The 16,633-nt window shown below is 43.7% G+C and overlaps 1 protein-coding gene across 1 annotated transcript in view; it reads right to left on the bottom strand.

Moving 5' to 3' along the window:
• Positions 1-16,633, bottom strand: part of ADAMTSL3 (ADAMTS like 3) — a 347,575-nt gene that overhangs the window by 81,960 nt on the left and 248,982 nt on the right. Inside the window, exons 17-19 of the mRNA XM_042940846.1 lie at positions 15,986-16,115; positions 1,623-1,815; positions 1,364-1,543 (exon numbers count right to left, since the gene is read on the bottom strand). Coding sequence (XP_042796780.1) covers positions 1,364-1,543; positions 1,623-1,815; positions 15,986-16,115 — 503 coding nt within the window. The remainder of the gene's footprint in view (positions 1-1,363; positions 1,544-1,622; positions 1,816-15,985; positions 16,116-16,633) is intronic.

The following is a 16,633-nucleotide window of genomic DNA, read 5'->3' on the forward strand; positions in this document are numbered from 1 at the left end:
CCCTTCTGCCCCCTGCAGCTCTCTCCCTAACCTCGGGGAGATGGTAACTGGGCCTTTGACCTCCTCCAAGGGGGAGCAGCAGGTCTTCACACCTGGGGCTCAGCTGGGTGACTGCCATCAATACTGTCTGCCCACCAGCCTCCCTAGACACCCTCCTGTCTAACACCTTAGCCCACTTCCCCCCGCCTGACCCAGTCTCAAAGGAATACTTCCACTGTTTCTTGTGGACAGAGGAGGGGAAACAAAGCAAGACAGCTTTTACAGATGAAGATCCCCAGGGCAGATTCCTACCTGTCCTTCCCCGTCGCTAGCCTCGGAAAGATGCCTCGCCTGTAGCAGCCACATCTGTCCACCCAGACCCTGACTGTAGGAGGAAACGATTTTCCGGCCCCTCGTGTTTCTGACCTGCAACCTAGCAATTCATGGGGGAGAGTATTGGCCACTCGTTGGCTCTGGCTCCTTGGGAGTTGGACAGAGTGAGCACAGTAGCTGGATCCTGGGGCTCCTCCCACAGACCCTGGAGGGACGGGTTTGTTTCTTGAGCATTTTCTGAGGGTTTAGGGAAACATCTATTGATGACTGTCAGTGGCCCAGATGAGGACAATGAGGGGTAGCTTGTCAATTAAGATAGTTTTTGAATACTGGCACTTAATTGAGCTAGACCGCTAAAACAAGGAACATACAAAGCCGGAGAACAAGCAGGCAGAGGTACTGCGAACCCACCCTATGCCAGAAGAATGTGCGCCCTCCCTCGGGAAGATGAGAAGGGTCCACTCTGCCAGGTGCTTCTGTCCTAACAGCTCCCGTTAAGCTCACGGCAACCACTGCATTTAAATAACGGGAAATGGGGCTCAGACAGCTTAAGCACGCTGAACAAGGACGCCCAGTTTCCAGGCAACAGGGCTGGGAACCCATCGTGGGTCCACATGTCTGGAGCAAAACCCCTCGCTCTTGCACGAAAGACGTACGCCCTCGCACCAACCTTGGATCACACAAACGTGGCCTCGGATCCTAGCTCTACCCTTGGGAAAGTCACTCAATCCAAATGCGCCTCTGTTTCCTCGCCCACAGAAATGGAGGTGACGTCTGCTTCCTGCACCGTCGTGGGACGGCACGACCAGAGGAGTGTGACAGGCTTTGAGCCCGGCACGGGATTGAGGACTCAGGGAAGCTCAGCCGGGCCAGGGACTGCCCTTTCTTATTTGTTGAGACGGATTCTGATGTCAGAAGGCCCCTCTACCCCCACCGGAGGCCCCAGGATACACACCCCCAAACGCATGCCGCAGAATCTTGTGGGGGAAATAATTAGAGGCTGAAACAAAAAAGGGGGCGAAAAGGAAGTAAGGTTGGGGACAGCCCTTACCTTCGACCAGTCTCCCACCGTTAAATGTGGAGGACAGTCTGTTCGGGCACAGGACTTGTGAGAAGACGCCTTGGGTCCTTGGCACAACTCATCGGAGAGATTCAAGAAGCCGCCGTCCGTTAACAGCTGCCGGCAGGCGACCCTTCGGTTCTGAGTCCCCCCACCACAGGTCCTGGAACACTGAGGAGACGGAAGGAGGTGGGTCGGGGCTTGAACGGCCACGGGCGTGGCGGACTGTGGGGTCCCTGGTCTGCTGTACCTGCTGCCATTCCTCGATGTGCCAGCTAGGAGGGCAATCAAACTGACTGCAGGCTTGTAAAGCGTGGGGCTTCTCATCCCTGCATTCCTCGGGGGGGGCCGGGGACTCCCCCGGGTAGAGGCAGTGCACCTCCCGGGTCTGGATTCCGACGCCACAGGTAGCCGAGCAGGGCCCCCAAGAGCCGGTGCGCCACCTGTACCAAAACACAAGGGACGGGGGAGTTGAAGTGGCCGGTGAGACCACGTGCAACGGTCCGAGCATCAACGATTTCAAGTTCTTCTCTGGGCGCCCAGATTTCACACTCCACGCGCAGACCCGAGACCACAGCATCCCCACCGACGGATGGCGGTTAAAACACAGACATATAATATGCACAGGCAAGAAACGCGGGGGAAGTGTTTAAAGATTTTTACCCACTTGGGAAAGCCCAGAGGACAAAAGGAGCAGATTTCTCCCCGTTCTTAACATGCCACCATATATCAATAATAAAATCTTGGTTTTGTTTTGAATAGAGCCCCAAGGCAAGCATGATTTATATGGGTGTCAGAAGAAATTTTAAATGCTTAAGAGCACACTTCAGGAAATTTTCAGGGCACCTGGATTCATTATTTGGAATATCCCTAAGAAAATTCTTCTCTGTTAGGATTGGATTTACAACACGTACGTATAATGGGATTCCTTTCCAATAAGATCTTGGAAAAATCAGGTTTTCTCATGAAACATCTGTAAAAATGAAAACCCAGGGCAGCTGCTTTTGATACATATTTCCAAACTGCATTCAAGGAAGATTCTCTTGAATCTCAATTCACACTCCCGCTAGAAGCATGTGAGAGAGCGTGGTTTCTGTCACCCACACCGGACAGCATCCCTGCCCACCTGATGGGTGAACGACTGGACATGATAGTTATCTTAATTTGGGGATATTTAATGATCAGCGAACGCAAATTTTTAACTAGTGGAGACATATCATAAGGAAACAATTTTAAAATGCTTACAATTGACATAAAAGGATGTTTGCTCCTAGGTGGTGGGTAATAGCAAAAAAACAAAAAAACAAAAAGCCAATTTAATTAAATTTTATAAAATGGAATGAGACGATCTAAATGTTTAACAATAAAGGGTAAACTAAATAACTGTATATTCATGCAGCACAATGCTAGCAGCCATTTAAAAACAAAGTATAGTTATGGACATTGAAATAAATTCATGATACATGTTTATTAGAAAACAGGTAAAAAATACTGTATGATCATATTGTTTTATGCATTTATAAATCATGCACAAAAAAGCCTGGATAATTATACATCAGAATGTTAACAGTGATGAGGTCTAAGTGATAGGATTTTTATTTTCTTTATTCTTGCTAGTATTTCCCCTGATTTTCCTTAAGATAAACATTCATTGTTAGAAAAAAATAAGTTTAGTTCTTTGAAAAAAAAATAGTGTTTATCTAAGGGTGACTTTCAGTTTTTCTGATTTCTAATTTTCTATAATAAATATGTTTCACTTGTGCAAATAAGAGGAAAAATACAAAATGAAAATTATGCGAGACAAATGCAATGGGACAAAAAGATGAAAACTTTCATTTATGAAGGCAAAGTTCAGAATGAAGATATAATAATCATAAAAGTATGAAGACTGAATAAAAAGTATAAATATACATGTAAAATACAGCTGTTAGATATAAGGAAAATAGAAGGATAAGTAATAAAAAATTTTTAAACCTATAAAATACTTCTCTAAGCCCCTGGTATATCAAGAAGGCAAACTTTAAATAAGAATATAGAAAATTTAGTGACACATTTCGAAGGCTTGATGACGTAGATAACTTTGGGGGAAATTACAAAAAGTTTTATTCAAGATTGGGACTAGATCCTGTTAATTTTGTGGTTGAGTTTCTACAAATTTTCAAGAAACAGGAGAATTCCCATGTTATTCTAAAAGTTCCAAAGTAAAAAAGAAGATTAAAATATTCTCATGCATCACAAAGATAGGAAAAAGCTTGAGCACAAAATCTGCAAATATACATAAAGGAAAGAGTTTTACATGTAACGATATATTCTAAATCCTAAATAAAAGAGAAGTATAAATCCCAAGTAAAAGAGAAGTTAATCAAAGGATTACAATACTAACAGTACATACTGTGGACTGAATGGTTGTATCCCTCCCCCAAATTATTTGAAGTCCTCAATTTTAATGTGATGGTAGTTGAGACTGGGACTTTAGGAGGTAATCAGAGTTAGATAAGGTCATGAGGTGGGGGCCTCATGATGGGATCAGTGGCCTTATCAGAAGAGAAACCAGAGTTCTCTCTCCCTCTCTCTCTCTCTGCCTCTCTCTCTCTCTCTCTCTCTCTCTTTATCTCTCTCTCCAACAGGAGGACACAGAAAAAAGGCAGGTGTCTTCAAGCTAGGAAGAGAGCTCTCATCAGAACTGTGCCCTTTCCAGCACCTTGATCTTAGACTTGCCAACCTCCAGAACTGTGAGAAAATAACTTTTTGCTTAATCTATCCAATCTATGACATTTTGTTATCACAGCTTGGGCTGATTAATATAGCATGCTTTTTTTGACCACGGTGGAACCATATTAGACAATCCCAATACTTAGAAATAATCATCTAAATTACTCATGGATCAAAGAAGAAATCATAATGGAAATTAGACAGTATGTTTTAGATACTTGCTAATAAAAATACAAAGTGCTAAAACCTGTGGAATGCAGCTAAAGCCATGATTAGAAGAAAATCAATAGCCTTAAATGAATATATTAAAAAGAAAGGCTTAAAATCATAACCTAAGTAGCCATTTCAAAGAAGTTAAAAAAAAGAATGGTAAATTAAACCCCCCCCCCAAAAAAAGTAGGAGAGGTACAAAATACATGAGAACAGATACGAATGGACCAGAAAACAAAAGTTACCCCTTCAAAAGACTAATAAAATTGATAAACTCATGGTGATTTAGGAAGAACAAAAAGATAATCCATAATTACCAACAAAAGGAATTTAAGAGGGGATCTCAAAGGCATTAAAAATAAAGAGTACGGGCACGTGGGTGGCTCAGTCAGTTAAGTGTCTGACTTCAGCTCAGGTCACGATCTCATGATTCATGAGGTTGAGCCCCATGTCAGGCTCGGCACTGACAGTGCAGAGCCTGCTTTGGATCCTCTGTCTCTCTGTCTGTCTGTCTGTCTCTTTCTCTCTCCCTCTCTCAAAAATCAATAAGCATTAAAAAAATAAAATAAAAATAAAGACAATAAGTGTGTAATGGAAAACACTATATGTCAATAAATTAAAAAATTTACATAGACTGAAAATATTCCTACAAAAACCGACTTACCAAACTAACACATAAATGGAGAGAAATATGAATAGTTCTATATCTATTAGGTTAAATTTGTAATTTAAAATACTTAAAAAATAAGCTCAAGTGTCAGCTTCCTTGGAGAAATTCTACTAAACATTTAATGCATAAATATTCCAACCTTATATAAATTCTCCAGAAATAGAAAAAGAGGGAAAACTTCCTGACTCATTTAGGTCAATGTCACTCACAAACACAGATGTATAAATCCTAAACAAAATATTACCAATGAAATGATAAATAAATATTACATCATGACCAAGTTGGGATTATTCCTGGAAGGCAAAGTGGCTTCCATCTTGGCTAATCAATCAGTCTTTTTGATATTAACAAAACATAGGAGAGAAATCATGTGATAGTTTCAATAGAGGGTGAAAAACAGTTGATAATTGCACCAATATTCATGATTGAGAACTTTCTTAATCTGAATAAGTGCATCCAAAAAAGCAAATGGTAGTGGTGGGGGCAGTGGAGGAGAATAGAGCAAGATATCTGCATCCTTCTCTCTTTAAAAAAAAGGCAGTAACAGTTAATGAAAGACATAAGGCTCAAGCTAATTTCCCATGCAAAATAAACATCTCAGTAGACCATAAATCAAATGGAAACAGTGCTGAAGTGGACTAAGGTTATCCAGGTTTAGTGGATGCCAGGATTGAAAACCTGCCATAACAGCCGGGAGTTCAATTTCTATGGGGAAAGTAAACAACTGGCACCACAGTGAGGGGGGGGCGGTGACTGAAGCTAGGCTCATTTCTAGAAACACAGTGGGCAAGACTCCCTGACCCATAGCTGAAGGCTGAAGAAAAGTAGCCTGTGTGTGTGGTTGAAATTGATCAGCTGTCTGGGATAACATAAAAGAATGGAGATAACTGGAGCCTGGTTACTGAGCCAAACTGTCATATAATCTGGGAAGGGTTCTGCAAAATCTCACCTGGAATCAGAACCTAAAGGAAGCAATATGAGACCTGGTTCTGATCTGAGGCTCTTGGGGAGAGGTATTTATTCAGGTAAGCCAAAAACTGCAGAGAAGAACACATAACTCCCATTCAATATGAGCTTGCAAACCAAAAGGTCCAAGGAGAAAAAAAATTAATGACATGAAAGCGAGCAGACACACTCAACAGATGACAGAATTCTCCCCTAAAGAAATAGAAATAACAATAGCACTACTTGTATAGCATGTGCTATTTCCCACATTTGGTTTTAATATAATACTCACTTTATCTTTATAGTGTCTTAAAAAACTTTAATGTAACTATGTTGGGTTTTTTTTTTTATTCTTAGGGGCTAATAATGATCCAGGAAATAGCAGACTGATTGCATATGCTTCCTTCTGTTTCCTTCCACCCACACTCCCCAAAATACCCACTAAAAAGAGAGCAAAGGGATAAAAGTGGTGTCAAACAAAGGCATATGACCACAAAGACAAAGAGACTATCAGAGATGCATTTGAAACATTTTGTAAGCCGGAGAGAAGATGGAAAGTGATGTTTAACTTAGCAGCCTGGAGAACTCTGAAAACTAAGCCGGTATTTGTGGGAAAGTCCAAAAGCAAGAAGCCATGAGAAGATCAGACACAACATATGTCTAAAACTGGGGCATAGCTGAAGCTAAAATTCACTGAAAGTGATTCACTTAAAGTCTATATAAACCTGAAATCCTTTTGCATGTCTGAGGCATGAAGGCGATTTATTCTCCCACACCCGACAGAGGGTCGAGGGACTTACTTAAGGACTTGGCAAAGAGCAAAAAGTGGGGGACTGTACTAAGAATGAGGAATAAGTGAGGATCTACGTATTGCCAGGTGAGACCATTAGAGTTCTTCTGTCTTGGCTCAGAGAAAATACTTCCAGTCAGACTTGTATCCTTTTCCCATGCAGACAAAAGGTTGGAGAAATCCTCACTAGAAACATTAACCAGCTACACAAAAACAAACTCAAAATGGATGAAAGACCTAAATGTAAGACAGGAAGCCATCAGGAGAAAGCAGGTAAAAGCCTCTGTGACCTTGGCCACAGGAACTTCTTACTCAATATGTCTCTGGAGGCAATACGAACTATTGGGACCTCATCAAAATAAAAAGCTTCTGCACAGTGAAGGAAGCAATGAGCAAAACTAAAAGGCAACTGGCAGAATGGGAGAAGATACTTGCAAATGACATATCAGATAAAGGTTTAGTATCCAAAATCTATAAAGAACTTAACACCCAAAAACCAAAATAATCCAGTGAAGAAATGGGCAAGAGACATGAATAGACACTTCTCCAAAGAAGACATCCAGATGGCCAACCAACACATGAAAAAATACTCAACATCACTCATCATCAGGAAAACACAAATCAAAACCACAGTGAGACACCACCTCATACCTGTCAGAATGGCTAACGTTAACAACTCTGGCAACAACAGAGGTTGGTGAGGATGCGGAGAAAGTGGATCTCTTTTGCACCACTGGTGGGAATGCAAACTGGTGTATCCACTCTGGAAAACCGTATGGAGATTCCTCAAAAAATTAAACTACCCTCTGACCCAGCAATTGCATTACTAGGTATTTATCCATGCGATACAGGTGTGCTGTTTCAAAGGGACACATGCACCCCAATGTTTATAGCAGCACTATACACACACACACATGCACACACACACACACACAATGGAGTATTCCTTGGCAATCAAAAAGAACGAAATCCTACCATTTGCAACTACGTGGATGGAACTAGTGGGTATTATGCTAAGTGAAATTAGTCAGAGAAAGACAAAAATCCGATGACTTCACTCATATGAGGACTTTAACATACCAAACAGATGAACATAAGGGAAGGGAAGCAAAAGTAATATAAAAACAGGGAGGGGGATAAAACATAAGAGACTCTTAAATATGGAGAACAAACAGATGGCTACTGGAGGGGTTGTGAGAGGGGGGATGGGCTAAATGGGGAAGGGGCACTAAGGAGTCTACTCCTGAAATCACTGTTGCACTATATGCTAACTAACTTGGATGTAAATTTAAAAAATAAATAAATTAAAAGATATTCAATAAAAAAAGAAAAAAAGAAACATTAACTAGCTTGAGAGCAAAAATCAAATTCAGAAGGTCTCCCTATGAAACAGCCCATCTAGATCACTCTAGAGTGAAGCCTACCACTCAACAAATTCTGTCCATATACACAGGGCTTCCAATCTGCCTTTTTAAATACATCATACTTAAATGAATAGTCAAGGAACATAAAATATTTAATTAAAACATCTAAGAAAAAAGAAACCAAAACAGGCATACAGGAGAAAACAGACAGAATGCAAGGTACAGAAGAAAACAAAATATAAAATAAAAACTTCATAATTCATATTCTCAAGAAACAAAAGATACTGTATTCACGAAATGAAAACAGGATGTTGTTTAAAAAGGTACTAGGAACCTAAAGAGAACCAAAAAGACTTGTGTAAATTAAAAATAACTAAATAAAAGTGTAACCAATCAATTGAGAAATAGAAGTAAAGATAACTCTCAAAAAGTAGGAATAGAAGAAATGCAAAGTTGGGTCAGTTCGGAAAGTCCAACATTATACAATGGGAGGTTCATTTAAAAAGCAGAAGAAAAGAATAACTTGAGAAAATTTCCCAAAATGGAAAGAAGTATTAGGACTTTAAAGCCCCTCCCAATTTCCCAGCACAAAAGATAACAATGAGCTACGCCAAAGCATATGACGTTGTTCCACTGTCTTCCAGAGGTAATAAAACAGGTCTGCGCGGATGATGAGGGATCTACGTGTCAAAGCAGTTCTCAAAGCAGCACTGGATGTTAGAACTCAGTGAATGGAGCAATTCTTCAAGAAATTGTTTGGAGGACGCCTGGGTGGCTCAGTCAGCTAAGTGTCCGACTCTGGATTTCAGCTCAGGTCATGATCTCAGAGTCCTGGCATCCAGCCTCGAGTCAGGCTCAGTATTGGGCATGGAGAATGCTTGATCTTCTCTCTCTCCCTCTCTCTCTACCCCTCCCCTAATTGCTCACACACATGTGCTCTCTTGCTCTGTGTCTCAAAAAAAATTTTTTTTGAGAGAAAATGATATGCAACTTTGAAATCTACACCCAGGCAAAAGATTAAAGTGTAATAGAACATTTCCAGATATTCAAGAGCAAAAATTTAATCCCTAGCTTCCTTGGGAAGCTCCTGGATTTATGTGCTCCAACAAAAAATAGTGAACAGCCTAAGAAAGAGGAAAGCGTGGAACATGAAGGGTGGAAAACAAAGAATCCAATGTAAAAGAGATGCAAGTAACCTTCAATATGAGAGTGAAAGGACACAAAAGCTATTTAGGAAGGAGCAACCAGTCCAATTTGGAGCAGGAAGAGGAAGTGCTCTGAGAGGGATATCCCCAAGAAAATGATGTAACAGAATACATGATGTATTTGAATGCACTGCAAAGATAGTTAAACCCTGGTAGATATTTTGAGAATAAATTAATGATAGGATCATAGGAACTAAGAAAACAAACAAAAAAAAAATGAAGGCAATTATAAACTCCAGAGAAAACAAAAATGAAAATGCACCCACAGTAAAGTATTAAATGTTTCATTCTCCCTTTTTTAAGAACAGCTTTATTGACATATACTTTATATAACTTAAAATTTACCTTTTTATAATGTTGCAAAGTTCCTTTTAAGAAACAGATCCTGCCTAGTCCTGGGCCCTTTCAGATACTAAAAGCCTCACTATGGTGGAACATCTGACCATGATCCAACAGATAAGCATATGACTTGAGCTGCTTATAATGAAGTGGACATACTGTGAGACTGAGCCCCATGTGGGGCTCTGCGCTGACAGTATGGAGTCTGCTTGGGATTCTCTCTCCCTCTCTCTCTCTGCCTCTCTGCTGCTCACGCTCTATATCTCAAAATAAATAAAAAAGAATTAATTCTAGGTTATCTCATTGGTTCTTCTTTAATGTTTATTTACTTTTGAGAGGGAGAGAGTGAACACAAGTAGGGGAGGGGCAGAGAGAAAGGGAGACATGGAATCTGAAGCAGGCTCCAGGCTCTGAGCTGTCAACACAGAGCCCAATGTGGGGCTGGAACTTACATACTGAGAGATCATGACCCTCGCCAAGGTTGGCCGCTTAACCAACTAAGCCAGCCAGGCATGCCTCTAATTGGTTCTTTTTAAGACTCACCTATTCTTACCACATTTCTGCCTATGTCTATCTTGTAATTTCCAGTTCTTCACATGGATGTTATTTACCAATTTATATCACCAAAGATCTTAGTAATATTTAAAGTCTTTTTTGGATTGTTCTGGTATTTTGATTTCTTCTGGAGTGAATTCACCTTTCAGCTGCTGATGCCAGTGACTATCTTCATTAGCATTAGATTTCTTCATGTGCTTTGGAATTTCATTTTGCAGGCTCAACGTGGAGGAAGGTTTCTCTTTCCTCATCTCCCTTTATCTTTTTCTCTGACCCTTAACCCTTCTCTGTCTACAGTTTTGCTTGTCTCCATCTAGCCCTCCAGGATCTCCAGTCTGGAACCAAGTCTTGCATGGACAACATGGCACAAAAGCACTGCAAGGGCACTGGGGGTCCAACCACTGAGCTAACATGTAATCTGGGCTTGTATCATTGTGTCTGTCCTCTGTCTCCCCAAGCACACAGCCTTCACACAATGGCTTCAGGCTGTGCTCGGCAGCACCTTTTTTCCTGCAAAGAAGCAGTGGAGGTGGCTCCTTCTTCATCAATCAAAAGGAAGGTATTCAGTCCCTCCTCTCCATAGGCACTGAATTCTCACGTACCTCAACGGCTTTGGGGCCTCAAGCCCTCAAGAACCACAGGTCTGTTTCCACTCATCACTTCACACTTCCGTCCCTTTCCTGGCCCAGATAGTTCTTTTCATGACTTTCCCCTGGGTATATTGTTTTAATTTCCCTGTTCTTATACAGCATCGATCATCAATCTGTATTTGGAACAGAATGTAAAATTAAAACACCATCTCCATTGGAAACCTATTAATTAGAATGTGAGTTTAGATATAAATTTCCAGTAGCTTTCGAGGTGAGGGCAATCACCAACAGTAGATATATACATCACATTTTGAGGATAATTGAGCCACATCGGTAAGTAACTAAAAGGACATTGTCTCACTATAATTCGGCTTAGATGTATAGCTTATTTGGAGTGACTTCGGATATTCATCTTTCAAGAAAGTATGGAGCTGGAAGAATCCACCAGAGGCACAAGGGACTGGAAATGAAACCTCTGTTATTCAAGAAATGGGTAGCGGTTTCTTCTTAACAGACAATGGGCTAAATACAGAATTTTTTTCAAGCTCAAGAACTGGGTAACAAGTAGGTAGAGGAACACATCCCTCTTGCCTCTTGCTTTCTGATCTCCCTCCCTAGCAGTGCTGACTGCTGTCAGAGAAGAAAGCCTTCCTCAGATGAGTGGGACCATTATGTAACCTTGCCTGTTTCTGCAAGCTGCTGGCTCGCTCCTGGAAAAAGCAAACTCCATAAATAGCAGACACTCAGCAGTTATAGCATAGACCAGGGGGAGTAACCCCATAAGAGCAAATAAACATACAACACCCCACCTTGGAGAGTCTAGGCTAATACATCAAATGCATTTGCCTTTGGGTAAATAAAGATCCACTGACTGTCCAACACAATCTCAGTGGTAAGTTCCACCCTGGGGTGATATTTTACTGCTATTGCCCTTGGAGTCAGTAAATATTTGTGTGGAAAATATTACACAACACCCTGTTCCTGTTATTCCTACACCACTGGTTTCTAGAACCTAAAACATTTTTGTAAACTTACCTTTACTTTGGCACCGACCCTTTGTCTCTGCTGGGCTTTTTCCAACATAACTCTCAACGCTCGAAAAGTTTATTAAATTTGCAATTTTGAAGCAAGGAAGAGTGTTTCCCTTCACATAAAAACAGACTCTTAATTTTGCAAAGAGGCCAAGACATATCGCGTGCTCTATTATTCCTAGCTTGGAAGCTCTGTGGGCAAGAAGTGGCCGGAGAAGATAACGTGCAATCATTGTTGCTGAGGCACAGCAAAGAGGGGACAGAGGCTCTGCTGCACACAGGGCACACCAGCGTGCGTCCCTCAGCAGCCTTAAGAAACAAGGTCCGGACTTGTTCCTAAATCCTGCTCTGGCTCGGCGAGCAAAGAAAGAGCAGTACCGCAGACTGAGCTCAACCCTGCCGTGACCTCCTGGGCAGGTCAGGGGAAGGCTGTTGTTCTTAGAACGGAAATGAGCCCTGAGCATTTCACTACTCATGAGTAGACCCAAGGGTCTAGGCATAGTTCTGAAGATGTGAGTGAGAAATGCAACCTGAAAGCGCCCTCTACAGTGAAAGGCTGGCACTGAAAGGACCTTGGGGGTCACAATGTGCAGCATCTTCCATCATTACTCAGATGGAGAAGCTCAGCCCGGAGGGCTAGGCACCTTCTGAAACTGCCGGAGGGGGTCGAGCGGGGGTGCCGCCCCTGACCCACCCCCCGTCCTCTCTCCACTCCTAAGAGCTCCCCTCTAACAAGGGTCTCAGATGAGGGTCCCACCTCTCATTCTATCGGACTTCATTACACCAGTGAGAAGCGATCACTTCCCCGGGGAGAGAATAAACTTGTTTCATGGTAGAAAAGGGCTCCAGACAGCTGGCCTGGCATGTGCAAAGGTCTGAAGGCATGAACAAACATGAGCGTGGGTCATGGTGAAAATTCACCATGGCTGCTGAGGAAGTTCCTCTGCGTGTGTGTGCATGTGCACACGTGTGTGTGCACACGCCCGCAATGAGGGTGGTAGTGACGGGAGACAGGGTTCAAACCTAAAACCAGGCTCACAAAGGACTTTATAGGCTGTTGCGGATTGAATTGCTCCCCCCCTAAAAGTTGTCGAAGCTTTGAGTCCTACTACCTGTAAATGTGACCTTATTTGGAAAGAGGGTCTTTGCCAATGATCAACTTAGATGATGTCATTAGAATGGGGCCCGATCCAATATGAGGGCTGTCCCAATAAAAAGGGGACATTTGGACAAAGAGACAAACAGGAGGAAGACAACACGGAAACACAGGGAGAACAGCATCTGTGAGCCAAGGAACGCCGGCGGCTACCAAGAGCCAGGAGAGAGACCTGGACCAGGTTCTCCCTCCCAGCCTCAGCAGGAGTCGACCCTGCCAGCACTTGATCTCAGACTCCCCAGCCTCCAGGACTGAGACAATACGTTCCTGCTGATTAAGCCCCCTAGTCTGAGGTAGTCCCAGGAGACTCCTCCGTAGGCCAAAGTAAAGAGTGTGGATTTTTAATCCCCAGGTGAGAAAAGGTGCTGAAAGGTTTCACCTGGGGGCTTGACACGGTCACCACGACTTAGAAAGATCTTTCAAGGTCATACACGGGCCCGTGGACCAGAGCAGGAAACACGAGAGGCAGGAGTTTATGCAGAAACTACTGAAACAGATCACGCAAAACACAGCTGAATGAGGGCAGGGGCAGTGAGGAACGGACAGGACAAGTTTATGAGATGTTAGGAGATAAATCAGCATGAATCATGTCCGTGTCACCAGAGGAGAAATGAAGCCAGAAAAGGCCACTTAACGTGAAGCCACTTTAAGAAGGACCTCAAATTTTAGGATAAATAGAATAAATAGAGGGAAATGTTTGATTTGGATTTAGTCTTTAAAAATCACACTAATACGTAAGGAATCGAGTTTTTACCTAACACTGAACCAAATGTAGGTGGCGACTGCAGTTGGGCAGACTCATTTGTAGAATGAAGACAGAATGGATTGTTCGGTATATTCATTTTTCCCCCTAAAAAAACTTGTACGAGGACCCACTAGGGCTGTCTTCACTTTCAGAGCAAGATCGGGAACCGGGTTGTTTTTACAACCGGTTTTTACAACAGTGGCCTCAGCCCCGCCCCCGACTCCTGTGCTGTGCAAACCCCTCCTGTTTCCATTTTCTGTTTAATTGTCCACCTGTCCACTTGTCCCCATGGCCTCACCTGCCAATGACTGGGCCTAGAAAGAAAAGACACAACTGGGTGAACACTAACCTTATGTTGATGTGGAATGAGCGTTGAAAAAGACACAACCTTATGTTGATACGGAATGAGACTTGAAACCAGAAATAAAGCACACTCCAAATCTGGGGGGGGTAATATTTTCTTCTTTTTACCCTTCTCTGTTTATGGCTGTGGAGCCGTGTGCTTCGCCAAACTGCACTCACCATTTAAACCTGGTATAAATTCCAAATCACTTCGTGTATAGTCCTCTTTCCAGAAAGATGGCTGGTGCAGAGAAAGGGGAGCTCACGCCTGATTCCAACCTCAGGGGGAAAACATGTCGGGAGAGTCAAGTACGCTTCTTCCCCTCACTGTTTCCCCTTGTCCCTTACTCCAGGTCAGACAGACAGCCGTCTGCTTCCACCTACAGAGCCTCAGGGGAGGGATGTGTCAGGGAAGGAAAACAGAAACCCTGGCTTTTCCAAGACTGTCTGAGTCACTGGTTCCAACGGCTGAGAACCCTGGACAGGTGATTTGGATGTTGAGGGTTTATACAAATAGCATAAGTGCCATAGAAGTGGATGTGCGCTCAGAACAGCACATCCCCTTGATGTGCTCGATGCTCTTGGAAAGCTCTGGACACACTTTGCGAAGTGGGCACCCTGAGCAGGAGTTACAGCAGACCTTCCCCAAACCCCTCCTGTACGTACGTCTCTTCTGCAATCTTGGATGGTTCTACAACGCGGCAAGCCCAGGGTGGGCAGGGGTGGGGGAGAGCGGGGAAGCAGATTTCCCTGTGCTGTTTCTGGGCCTAGGTCCTAACTGCTTCCCAGCGGAGCACAGCAGAGCACAGCAAGATGGCTGGAACACAAGTCAGGAAGTCCCTGGCATCTCCTCGGCCTACGACGCAAGTCAGAAACACGGTTATGGGTACGAAACACTGTGCCTGGCTCTTCGCAGGGGTGTCCTCACCGAAGATGAAGCGCACACAGGGGCAGGCCCTCCTCCTGAGAGCGTGCAGGTCGGAGACGCAGATTCAGAAGGAAAGGGCCCACCCGTAGGATGGGGAGGGCTGGATTCCTAGGGTGCACTGGCTTATTCCGTCCCTACCCCATCACCCTCAGACCATCGAGGCAGGAGTTTTTACATCACAGCCAACACATTTCATGGGATCGATATGAGAAGGGTCAAGAGAATTCCAGAATCAGACTTATTTCCTGAATAGGCATAAAATACACCTGTCCTTACGCCAGCCAGTATGGCCGGAGGAACACAATGACCTTCTTCAGTCACTTAGGGTCCTAGACGTAGCAAACTTGACTTTGGGGGCTAAAGGTGCCTCATTAGATGGGCGACACGTACCAAGAGGTGGTTCAGAGAATCTGGCAAAGAGGGAGGGGAGCTGCCTGGGAATAAGATATTACTCTTATCCCTATTTTATTGTCTAAAATATAGATATTTTGGGCAACTGATTCTTATCATGGAAGTATGACCAAGACAACAAAGGGTTGGGAGAGAAGAAGGAAAAAACTGGGGGTTGGATCCTGGAAGTTCTTGTGCGGGAAACTAATGCTGCTGAGTCAAAATCCTCTGCAGCCAGCAACACCCGGGGAGAGCACAACCCATGAGGAAAATCTACCCTCCCTCCAAGAAACCTCCCCAGGATCTTCTACGGACTTAAGCTGGGAAGAAGATTAACTTTCAGGGTCAACCTTTCAGACCAAGGAAACCAAAAATAAGACAGCCTCACCTATTCTTTGGGGCTTACAAGATCACACCCCACAACCTACGATCTAAGGCAAGTCAGTGGGAAGGATGATACCCAACATGGGGTGAATTCTAGGTAGCGAGTAGGCGATCGCTCAGTCATTCAACAAATACAGAACGCAGGCTAGGTGACCTACCTCGGGTGCACCTACAAGCCTCTGTGCACACGTGGGGGTCTCTGCAGGAGAGGGTGTTCCCTTCGGCGCAGTGTCCCAGGAGCGCAGGGCATCACGTACCTGGGTGGGCAGGGTTCCGGGTTGCAAGCCTGGCTCATCGGAGGAGGGCGGTGGACCATGTCACACAAGGTGTCACTGACTATCTGCTGGGTCTGGGTGTGCAAGCACACGGCTATCGCTTCTCGATGGCCTGGAGGTTGGGAAGAGGAAAAAAAATGCAAGTGACTCAGAATAACTCACTGTGGGGGGAAAACAGGGTCTTGGGACTTCTTTAGCCATTGCCTTTTGAGTATATCGCTTGGCTGTGGGCTGCATTTCAGGGTGCGCGTGCAGACTGGGCATCTTTCAAAGGCTTCCAGTCTTTAATATTCTCTCAGTCACCTTTTCAACTCAGCACCACTACCCTCTCCGCCCAAATATACTCACCTTGAAACATGAAAGGACATCCCGACTCCCCGTCTGCCTGCAGACTTACCTGTGTTCCCACTCCAAGTCCCCTCAACCGAACCACCCAAGTGTTCTCCAAACCACACACTAGTAGTTCCCGGAGAGGGATTTTCACGTCAGCCACGAAAGAGTGACATTTTTTCTATGTCACTGCACACGTGCTAACTTTGATGTACAATCCTTACTCCAGCGTTCATCATGGTCTGAACTCCTGTTCGCTATTACTATACTTCGTGATATTGCCATTGCCGGCAGAAACAA

This window comes from Panthera leo, chromosome B3, assembly GCF_018350215.1.
Source record: "Panthera leo isolate Ple1 chromosome B3, P.leo_Ple1_pat1.1, whole genome shotgun sequence".
Classification (NCBI taxonomy): domain Eukaryota; kingdom Metazoa; phylum Chordata; class Mammalia; order Carnivora; family Felidae; genus Panthera; species Panthera leo.